Raw genomic sequence first — 12,193 nt, 5'->3', positions numbered from 1 at the left:
ATAGAGAGAGAGAGAGAGAGAGAGAGAGAGAGAGAGAGAGAGAGAGAGAGAGAGAGAGGAGAGATAATACATGGGTGGATTTAGCGGGGGGGGCTGGTGGGGCTGGGGGGGCCAGGCCACTATAATAATAATAGCACTAAAAATCTAATACTAATAATTACAATAATTACTCTCTGATTAATAATACTAACAATAATGATAAAACAATAACAATAATTATTTCATTATAATTACAATTATTATTATTATTATTAGTAGTAGTAGTAGTAGTAGTAGTAGTAGTAGTAGTAGTAGTAGTAGTAGTAGTAGTAGCCTAGTAAGTAGTATTATTGGTATCATTATTATTCACAAAAAAGTTACATCCAGCTGTAAATCAACATTAATCTGGTGTGTGTTTACATCGAGAATAATTTCTAAGTGTCTGAAAACAGTAAAAAAAAGAGTTGAATTATACGATATAGAATAAACAGTGGACCGTGTGATTTTGTATCATAAAAAGTCTAATCAATCAAAGACAACTCTGACAACATCTGTCTCCCTGTGTCTGCTAATAGTGCTGATGCTCCTGACACTGTGAGAAGACATGGCAGCAGAGCAGCCCCTGAGCCCATGGGTGCCCCCAACAGGGGAGGTGAAGTCACTGCAGGAAGATGGGCTGGAGGACGAGCTCAACAGCTGCAACCAGGAAGTCATGGACAGTCATGGAGACACGCCCTCTACAGAGTCCACAACCACCAGTGACGGGTAAGGCCATCAGTTGGGTATGACAAGGTGTAGAACTCACCATACATTAGACAAAGTAATTCCAATTTTCATCATGTAGTTTATATCAGTATAATCGAGAGCATTTGGTTTTTGAGGTTTTCCAAACTCCTTCTTTGTTTCATGCTAAATAAATCAGTAGTCGTAGCCTACGTAGCCTACATTTTTATTTTAAAATCTTTATTTGAATATTGCAACATGATACATCCTACCTGGGTCATTATAGTTTTGTATTTTTCATTATTTGTTATTTTTATTCTGTTATTAAATTTTGTTTTCAATTCAGTTTAGTTTTAGTTTGTTTCCAGAGTGGCCCAGCAAACATTTTCATGTATAATGACCGTCTTCTGCACGTCAAACCACAACGTCTAGTCAGGGTCTAATTATATAAATGGTAAAATGGTAAAATGGCCTGCATTTATATAACGCTTTTATCGAAAGCGCTTTACAGTCAGTAGGTACATTCACCCATTCATACACTGATGGCGGCAGGTTACAACGCAGTGTGCTGGCACACCAACGGGAGCAATTTGGGGTTCAGTGTCTTGCCCAAGGACACTTCAACATGCAGACTGGAGGAGCTGGGAATCGAACCACCGACCTCTTTTATCCAAAGCGATTAGTGGACGACCCGCTCTACCTCCTGAGCTACAGCCGCCCCACATATATCTGCAAGCCCGATTTTAGCCTGCTACATTAGGGTGGGCTGGTAGGGGGCAACTTTGGCGGTAGGTTGCCAGAGGTTGTCGGTTCGGGGATGGGTTGCATTACAGTAGTTGCATTATATTATAATTTATAAATCATATCGTATAAATCATAGATTATTGAAAGGTATTCCATATTCCAGACTGAAATGCTATAACAGAAGTGGAGTATTGGCCAGAATGACATGAACATTTGGACACTTATTCAGCGGGTATCTTGCATGTTGCGTTCAGGTGCACTTTTTTTGTGTGCAATTCCATCGCGGGCCACACAGGGGGCGCCCGCGGGCCGCATGTGGCCTGCGGGCCGCAAATTGAGTATGACTGCACTAGACAGTCAGTTGGAACAGTTGACAGTTGAGACAAGTACTTTGGTCTGTGAGAATGCACTACACGATTCTCGCCACAAGACGGGTACCTGTGCTGTGAGCAAGTGGCGACTGTTGTAAACGGGATAGAAGAAGTAGACTTGAATAACGTAGCAGTCTGTAGCTAACACAGCAGTTGTCAAGCAGCAGAGAACGTGCAGCCAGACAGAGAAAAGTCCAGAAATCTGCCTGAAATCTCTGGCTGAAACATACTGAATTTCTCCATTGGTTTGGGTTGAAAAGAAATATATTGTAGGCGGAGTTCCCAGCATGCTCTGGGGTAGATGTGTTTATTAATGTGCTTTGGGAGGTTAGTTAAAGGACTTCCTGTTCTATATGTGTGATGTTAGTTATCTGCAAGGTTATGTGTCGACTAATAGTGCTGTTCTGCATGTTATTTACATTGCTTCACGATGTTGAAATGTTGGCACCATGGGTGAGTCGGGTGTGCAGTTCAGTGACCCCCTCTGAGATGCTGTATGAGGGTGAGTGTTGTAATGCAATAAGCAGTATTTTCTGTAGTCTTGTGTTGTAGTCTTATTAGCAGGATCTGCTAATAAAACCGAAGTAATTTCTCTGTGCTTGTTGTGATATTTTCCTAACTCTTGATTTGGTGGGAAAGACTCATGTTTGAGTGGACGTGGCCCCATAGCTGAGATTGGCCTTGTCTGGAATGGAAATCGTAGTGACGTCCATGACATTTTCTATGACATTTTCTGCACGGCCGGCAGAGATGGGAAGTAACTAAGTACAAATACTTTGTTACTGTAGCCTACTTGAGTAGGATTTTCAGGTATCTGTACTTTACTGTGTACTTATTTTTCTGACAACTTTTTACTTTTACTCCCTTCAATTTAACACAAATATCTGTACTTTCTACTCCTTACATTTTCAAAACAGGCTAGTTACTTTCATTTGAATGCATGACAGACAAATATGATTTGTAACCTTGTTTGTTTGTCTCTCTCGTCTCGCACTCCCCCAGCTTTTACGCATTATGTGCACCTTTTTCGTGGAAAAACCATGTCAGAAACTGACAACTACTACTACCGATCACAGTTACTGAAGCTCTAAAAGAAAAGTCTGGAATTGCTGAACTAAAAAGTTTACAATCTGATCCAAAATCATACACCTCAGTTTCATGATTCCAACCAGCAATGAGATTATTTTGATTTTATTTATTTTAGATCATGTATGATAATGTAAGACTTTATGTTGACTGTGCGTGCGTCTACTCTGTACGGTTATACTGTCCTCATTGGTGAAGGTTCATACTAGAACTTGCATTACGAGGCTGCCTTGCAGTTAACGTTAATTCTGTTTGATGAGTTACATACTCTACATGTTAATTACATTGCTTCACAATGTTGAAATGTTGGCACCATGGGTGAGTTAGGTGAGCAGTTCAGTGACCCCCTCTGAGATGTTGTGTGTGGGTGAGTGTGTTCTAATGCAATAAACAGTATTTCCTGTAGTGGGCGCAGGATCTGCTAATAAAACGGAGATCACCTCTCTCTGCCTTTGCTTGTTGCAGTATTTTCCAAACTTTTGATTGGGTGGGCAAGACTCATGTCTGAGTGGGCATTGCCAACCCCTGCCTATAGCTGAAATTGGCCTCGTCTGGAATAGAAATAGATAGACCCTTCTCACGGGAGCCATTTTGTGTCAAAAAGGCAGGGTAAACACAGGTGTAAGCAAAACACTAAAGAGGGTTTCAAACTTCATGATTGGAATTTGGAATTGAATTAGTCGGCAAAAGTGAAAATTTCTGAAGCAGGGATTGAACTGACAATCTTCTTCACCACATCCATACGTTTATCTGGATGAGCTGCAACCGAACCCACATCCTCTGGCCTGGAGTTGGGCAATATTATGGAGGGAAAATTATAACATGGTATTTTTAGGTTGAATGATGAATGAATGAACACCTGAATGAATGTATGTATACATGAATGAATACATGATGTATATTTCTGTATTTTATACAAGTGCGCTAAATGTTCAGTTCCAAGTCAAAGACACATGTGAGATGTAAGGCTGGGCAATGTGGAAAGTTTGCTTTTCATCATCAATTTAGACATCAGAAATGTGTCATGATATTAAAATATCTTCATATCATCACAATAGGATTCCACTGAAAGATGATGAAAGATAATATTGAATTATTGTGCAGCTCTAGGTTTAGGTAAGTAAAACCAGTTAAGTTTAGGCAACAACAGCAACTTGGTTGCGGTTAGAGTTATGGTTTGGGTCGCAGATTCAAACCAAGTGTCAAACGGGTCCGGTCCGCCACTCCCACCCCTTCTCTCTCAAGTGCAACTGTGACCCAGTGGCTCAGACAGTTGGGTTACTGCCCAGCACTGTTGAGCATGTGGGTTCAAGCCTACTTCGATAGCCAGATGAAAGACTGAAAAGCTCTGAGAACCTGTCTTATAAAGTGTGACCCAGTGGCTCAGAGAGTTTGATTGCTGCCCAGCAGTATTTAGCTTGTGGTTTCAAACCTCAAGAACTTTTTAGGTTGTGGGTTCAAGGCTCAGTCAGTTTTGAACAGTGACAGATGGAAAACATAAACGCTCTCAGCAAAGAGCTTTGAGTACGAAGGGGAGCTGGTGCTCCCATTGGTGGACCTAGGGTCCACTACATGGAGCTTGTCATAATGTAATTCAAATTCTATTCAACTTAAAAGATCCACGGCTTGTTTGGAAAGATGACACAATGAGTATGAAAGACAATGAGTTTTGGCTTGTCAGATGTGACTGGGGAGGGCATTCCAGAGGGAGGGGGCGGCTGCAGCAAGGCCCTGTCAGAGGCCCCCCTGTCACAGCTTTAGCAAAGAGATACCTGTGATTCTTGTCAAAGTGGATATGAATTGTATGCTCATATTCAGCCAGACAGTGAGACGGAGATTGTGAGCTTTTTATTTATTTTTTTATTTTTTACTACTGGGGGCACCTGCCCCCCCTAGCCCCCCATTAACTCCGGCAATGCCAACACTTTTTCACACCTCTCTCTCTCTCTGTTCTATGTCTCCCACCCAGAGGACACCCACGTTGCATTCAGGTACAGTCAGTTAGATTCAGCTTAGTGGTGGTGGTTGCTTAAACCTGCACTAAACCTCTGGTGTCACTCCACATTTACTCTTAAGGCTTTAGGCAACTTGGTTGCTAAAACCCCTTTTAGCAACCAAGTTGAATTTCATCCACTAGGCATAAATATGACATTCAATCATAAAAGTTCATAAGAAACAACATTACTGGGTCCAAGAAATTTCCAGTAGACATTGTGGCACCTTGCCTAAAGCCTAAAGAGTAAATGTGGAGTGACACCAGAGGTTTAGTGCAGGTTTAAGCAACCACCACCCCCAAAGCTGAATCTAACTGACTGTACCTGAATGCAACGTGGGTGTCCTCTGGGTGAGAGACATAGAACAGAGAGAGAGAGAGGTGTGAAAAAGTGTTGGCATTGCTGGAGTTAATGGGGGGCTAGAGGGGGCAGGTGCCCCCAGTAGTAAAAAAAAAAAAAAAAAAAAAAAAAAAAATGCTCACCATTTTAAATCTCCATCTGACTGTCTGGCTGAATATGATCATACAATTTATATCCACTTTGACAAGCATCACAGGTATCTCTTTGCTAAAGCTGTGACAGGGGGGCCTCTGACAGGGCCTTGCTGCAGCCGCCCCCTCCTGCAACATACTGAATTTCTCCATTGGTTTGGGGTGAAAATAAATATATTGTAGGCGGAGTTCCCAGCATGCTCTGGGGTAGATGTGTTTATTAATGTGCTTTGGGAGGTTAGTTAAAGGACTTCCTGTTCTACATGTGTGATGTTAGTTATCTGCAAGGTTATGTGCCGACTAATAGTGTTGTTCTACATGTTATTTACATTGCTTCACAATGTTGAAATTTTGGCACCATGGTTAAGTCGGCTATGTATTTCAGTGACCCCCTCTGAGATGCTGTGTGTGGTCTAATGCAACAATAAACAGTATTTCCTGTAGTCTCGTGTTGTACGGGCTGCAGGATCTACTAATAAAATAGAGATAATCTCTCTGATTGTGCTTGTTGCAATATTTGCTTAACTTTTGATTGGGTTGCAAAGACTCATGTCTGAGTGGGCATTAGCCTGGGTAAACCCAGCCTCCATGTGACCTGCTCTCAGACCTGCCTGCTCTTGTGACTGAGAGCAGGCAGGTCTGAGAGCAGGTCACGTGGAGGCTGGGTTTACCCAGGCTAAGTGGGCATTGCCCACCCCTGCCCATAGATGGCTCTCATGGGGGCCATTTTGTGTCAAAAAGGCAGGGTAATCATAGGTGCAAGCAAAACACTAATGAGGGTTTCAAACTTCCTTGCACCTGTTTTTATTCTGCCTTTTTGACACAAAATGCCCCCCCAGATGGTCTCCTTCCCCATAAAGTCGAAATATGCCACTCCCACAAGGGTTATGCTCAGAGAGAAAAAAGACATCCCCAAGCAGGGTTTGAACTCAGCACGCCTGCTTCAGAGTCCTCTGTCTTAACCACCTGGCTACTGACTTGAATGGAAATAATCTCTTGGAAGTAATATATATACTGTAATGATCCACTCCTGGACCGCTACAATACTTCCAACGAAGGTTCCTACTGGAACGTGCATGCAAGGTTACCTCGCTAATTCAGTTTCATGATTCCATCCAGCGATTAGATTATTTTATTTATTTTAGATCATGTATGATAATGTAAGACTATGTTGACTGTGCGTGCGTCTACTCTGTACAGCTTATCCTGTCCTCATTGTTGAAGGTTCCTACTAGAACTTGCATTGTGAGGCTGCCTTGCAGTTAACGCTAATTCAGTTTGATGAGTTCAACCCAGGATGAGACAGATGGGTGTATCCCATTTGGTAAAAATGTATCCTTTCCTCCGTCCTCACAGCCTTGTCTCCTTGTTGACCCGGAAACCAAAAAAGAGCTGCCATCATGATGAAGGCCGTTCCAATTGGTTAAAAAGATGCATGAAGGATCCTCCAAGTCTCCTTACCTCCCTCCTCACGGCCTCGTCTCCTAGCTGAACCAAACAGACCCAGAACTACAAAAACTCAGAAAATAATTAAGGAGGTCCAAATAAGAACTGATGGGAAATACAAAACGAGAATGACTCATCAGTGCAATGAAGTGCTTCACAAAGCATGCAGATCCTTAAAAAAGACAACAGAATAACAGGAATCAACTGATGGCGACAACTTCAATTTAATCACACAAATAAGCTTCATTTACATGATCAATATTGACAGACACAGCAGTTATCCACAGCGATCTGATCCTCAGCCGTTCACCTCCACAAACTTCCAAACTCTAGCAGGTGTGTGGACCTGATTAATTAATGCCCAGCACGCGTGGAATGTACGCTCAATAGACCCTTTTCACGGGGGCCATTTTGTGTCGAAATGGCAGGGGAAACACAGGTGCAAGCAAAACACTAACGAGGGTTTCCAACTTCCAATCATGGAAGTCAGTGTTGGTGCCATTTCGACACAAAATGGCCCCTGTGAGAAGGGTCTATTCCCACTGAGGTTTTCCACAGTTGGCTTAATGTGGATGAGTTGAGTTGAGTTGTTCAATGTTTTTATGTGGATATAAAACATACGTTTTGACAGCTGTCATCCTGCATGAGAGGAGCGTGGGTTCAACATGGCGCCTGTGAGGACAAGCCAGGTTCACTTGTCTCTTTGCATCGTCTCCTCGTTTCCTCCGTGACCTTTGTCACCCAAGGAGTCAAGGAAGAGATGCAAGAAGAGGAGACAAGGAAAAATCGTTACCAAATGGGATGCAGCCCCTATATATTTTATATGATACGATAATGTATGTTTACCCAGAACACACTGCGTTCAGTTACGGCAAGAGTAATGGGACATACACCACATTCAGGATTCAGGAAGCTTGTGATAAATACAATAAGAGGCACTTGCTATGGGCACTTACACACACTACAGGTTAAAACCATACTATATTATATGACAAACAGCCAATCAGTTTCATGAAGCATGACATCATCCATAGCAACAACAGGGTCAACCCCGCCATTTCTCTTAGCTTAAGACATTGGTTCTCAAATGGGGGTCTGGGGGACCCCCAGGGGTCCGTGGCACTTTGCAAGGGGGTCCGCGAAAAGTTTTCAGGAAAATAAAAATAAAAACGTTTCTTTTTCGCAAAAGCTTCATAATTCAACCAAAAATATTTGATGCTTTAAATCTAAATCGTTCATGGATTACATTCTAATCTAACAAACCTATCAATTTAAAAGTCAAGCACGTTATACCGTGGAAACGATTAAGCTCAGCCCAAAATCACAAATCAGAATGAGAGGGTCCCCGGTATATTTTCCATCTTGTTAAGGGGTCCTTGGCTGAAAAACATTTGAGAACCTCTGGCTTAAGAGGTCTCCTCGTTCCTTAATAAAAGTTGGTCTCAGCAGCTTTGTGAACAGGTTTAGTGCTATTTAGGAGTCCTCCTATAGTGGTAAGATAAAACGCTTTGTGAATACGGCCCAAATCTGGCCAAATACTAATTGGAATCCGGTAGATCTGGATGCTTATCGATCTGTGCGAGGCCACGAAAGCGGTTTTCCTCAAGTCAGGGAGTGGATCACGGGTGTGCGGTGGTGAACTAACTAACGGACCATTATCCCCCTGTGTGCCAATCTGTGCAGCGAGGAGCCATTTTGCCGGATCTGCCACGAGGGAGGTGGTTCCGGGGAGCTGCTGTCCCTGAGAGAAGTAACTAGTAACTGTAACTAATTACCAATTTTCAGTAACTTGCCCAACACTGACAATGAAGCACCTGGCAGTTTGCCAGTGTGCGTTCAGAACAATGTCAGTTAACATGATTTGTGCATCCAATTTGTTTTGGCCCTTTTTTTCTGAATGAGAAAACGCACGTGGGCTTCAGTGGGAGCAGTAGCTTCAGTGGGAGCAGTAGCTCGGCTAGTTGCTGCCTTCACGTTGCAGAGCCTGTTGCTGTTAACTGGGCCGCTTTTCCCCCAAAGCCACTTAGCTTGAGAGGCAGATTAGATGGTGTCTCCTTCCCCTGCCGCTCTGCACAGCACAGCTATTAGGCCTCCTCCTCCTCTGCCTGTAGCGTGGGTAGCAGTTCCAGTTTAATCTGCTGATTAACAACCATGTGCTACTCCAGGTATATATATACACACACACACACACACACACACACACACACACACACACACACACACACACACACACACACACACACACAGGTTCTGAAAAATGACAACCGCAAGTCAAATGGCCACTAGAGGCTGGTTTCAAAAGCGAGTAACTCCCCATATCGAGAAATTAATGACTAATTCTCACTTGATTTATTACTTCATTAAACATCTCAATCACAATTGTTTTGACTGTTGTGAAGCACTTTTTTTTTTACATGTATTGAAAAGTGCTATAGACGCTTTTAACTTCACAACAAAAACATTCTAAATTGAACCCCCGCTCACTTCCTGTTGCAGTGTTTGCTATGGACATAAAAGAAAAAAAAACATTCAATTGCAGGACTGACCATTCCGTGAAAACCGTCTATACAGCTGAGCGGCGAAAACAAAAGTAGTGATGTCGAGTTAATATTTCTGCAGTTTGCCGAATGCTGAGAAAAAGGAAGTGCTGTGGGGTTGCGCTCTGGTGAAAACCATCTACCGGTATACAAAAAAGAATTATTATTATTATACAGTATAAGTTCCAATAGGAACTTTACAATCTTTTGTTTGGGTTGAACTACCATGATGTTTTCTTGTATCTGCTGGCTCCTCCTCCTCCTCCTCCTCCTCCTCCTCCTCCAGTGGCTGTGTTCTCCGTCCGTGCAGCAGCAGAGGCGGACGCTGTGCGGCGATGTGGTGTGCTTCCTGTTCATCTCGCCGCTCGCCAGCCTGTCAGGGTGGCTGTGTGTTCAGGGAGCCATGGACCTCTACCTAACCAACGCCATGGAAGCCCTGGGACTCCTAGTCCTCACCGTGGCCCTCTTTACCATCTACATTTTCTGGACAGCGGTAAGCCAAGGATCTATGGTACCAGTTTTTCATGTACAGAGTAATAGGTCAGTGCATCAGCTGTGTCTATATGATGCACAGAACTACTCACTCCACCATCGAAAAGCGGGTTTTGCTTAGCGCAAAGGTTCCCTAACTTTTCTGACCAAGTACCACACGCACCAAACCAAATTTCCCAAGTACCACTTCCCACTGTGGCTACCAGCTTTTTTTCCCTCCAATAAAACAAAATCACTGATTTAACCATACAATAAGCATCAGAAAGGCCAAATACCAGTCTGTTGCCAATACTGTTGCCAGTCGGACCGCAAATAACCAACACATAAACAGATAAACATATTTGCCGATGGGCTGATGGCAATCAGCAAGGCTCTCGAGGACCACCAGGTGGAGCCTTGTGGACCACCAGTGGTCCCCGGACCACAGTTTGGGAATCACTGGCTTAGATTAAAGCATGAAGCAATATTGGTTGCCAGGTACTAACGGCATTTCATGCCATCCACCTTTTCCAGGTATCCGTGCGTTACCACACGCATCTGTTCAGGACGTGGAAACAGACGGAGCAGATAGTGAGACTGCAGGTTCCCCTGCCACTACACACCACCACACACGACCACCACACCTTCTGCATCAACCTCCTCAGCAAGGCCACCACCAAAGAGACGATGGTGTAGGCCGAGTCCACCACCACCACCACACTGCATATACCTCAACACAAGCTGAAGGCGGCAGCAATAAAGATCTGGAGGGCACTTCATCTGAACGCGTCGTTGGAATTCGAGCCAAATATTACGACAGGATATTGAAGAAAAATACGTCGGCCTTTTACAGTGTCTTTTTTCTAACAAAACTTTTGTTTCATAAATCAAAGCAATGAGCGATTGTGTGGAAGGAGACCGTTTTTGATTTCTGTTAACTTCACTGCCAACAACTTTTAAAAAGATAAGGACTAAAAACAAGTCTTAGCGTGAAGAAAAACTGCGATATGAGATTACCATGTGACACATGTCTCCAAGTCAGAAGATTGTCCCCTTGAAAAGCGTGGACATTTCAAAGATGTAGTCCTGGAACCTGCAATGACAATGAAACCAGAGCTAATCTTGCTGTGACGATCTGTTCTTTTCCTTTTCTCTCATTGATACTGCATCAAATGTTTCACATTAGACTTGCTCAGACATTCCTACAGACACAATTGGCTGTGTCTGTGTTGGGAAGCCGGTGGAGTTATGTGTCCCGGTTGTTGCACTAGCGCCTCCTCTGGTCGGTCGGGGCGCCGCCTGTTTGGGGCAGCAGGGCAACTGGGGGGGAATTGCGTTATCCTCACGCGCTACGTCCTGCCGGTGAGACTCCTCACTGTCAGGTGAAAAGAAGTGGCTGGCGACTGCACATGTAGCAGAGGTAGCATCATGTGCTAGTCTACAACTCTCCCCAGATCAGCAGAGGGGGTGGAGCAACGACCGGGACAGCGAGGGGAAGTACAATTGTGGAGAAAAGTCTGGGGGAAATTATATATATATATATATACACTAGGGCATTCACAGACTAGTCGACTAGTCGACTAGTAAAACCACTAGTCGACACTGTGCTTAGTAGTCGACTAGTCGTTTTAGCAAAAAAAAAAAAAAAAAAAAAAAAAAAAATTTATCTTTAAGAAAGAACATACATGGACTATCATATCCCATATCCCCCACAAAGAACATCAAAACACAACAAAACAAAACAAGAAAACTGCATAAGATACACAATAATCCAAGAACAAACAAGACTATTGGACAAACAACCAAACAAAAACAATGCATTCAAAGTAAATACATAGATCTTGCCCTGTTGGCAGCTAGGAAATGCATAGCTTTAAATTGGAAACCATCCAATCCCCCAGCTGTAGTTCACTGGTGGAATGAACTCTCAAGCTACCATACGTTGGATAACATTTACTACAAGAGCAAAGGCAGATTCTTAGACATCCCCAAAATATGGCAACCACATACAGAGTTTGACTTTAAGAACTTTTTACCCCAGTGTCATTAGGCTTATCAGGATAGGAGCTGAATGCATTGTTTTTGTTTGGTTGTTTGTCCAATAGTCTTGTTTGTTCTTGGATTATTGTGTATCTTATGCAGTTTTCTTGTTTTGTTTTGTTGTGTTTTGATGTTCTTTGTGGGGGATATGGGATATGATAGTCCATGTATTGTATGTCGTGTAAATACCTCATGTTCTTTCTTAAAGATAAAAAAAAAAAAAAAAAAAAAAAAAATTTTTTTATTAAAAATAAATTAAAAACGACTAGTCGACTAGTCGACTACCTTTAGGGACGACTAGTCGACTAGTA

At 42.9% G+C, this 12,193-nt stretch overlaps 1 protein-coding gene across 1 annotated transcript; it reads left to right on the top strand.

Annotated features, from left to right (window-relative positions):
- Nucleotides 1-583: 583 nt before the first annotated feature.
- LOC310799844 (E3 ubiquitin-protein ligase MARCHF2-like) lies at nucleotides 584-10,538 on the top strand (the record flags this gene model as incomplete). The annotated part of the gene is made up of 4 exons (XM_083662452.1): nucleotides 584-744; nucleotides 8,518-8,584; nucleotides 9,658-9,864; nucleotides 10,377-10,538. The coding sequence occupies 4 exons, from the start codon at nucleotides 584-586 to the stop codon at nucleotides 10,536-10,538; spliced, it is 597 nt and encodes a 198-aa protein (XP_083518578.1).
- Nucleotides 10,539-12,193: the final 1,655 nt, after the last annotated feature.

The sequence above is a fragment of the Poromitra crassiceps genome, assembly GCF_964638095.1.
Source record: "Poromitra crassiceps genome assembly, chromosome: 28".
In the NCBI taxonomy this organism is placed as follows: Eukaryota; Metazoa; Chordata; class Actinopteri; order Beryciformes; family Melamphaidae; genus Poromitra; species Poromitra crassiceps.
The sequence above is the reverse complement of the archived record's forward strand: the minus strand, read 5'-3'. Positions and strand labels throughout refer to the sequence as shown.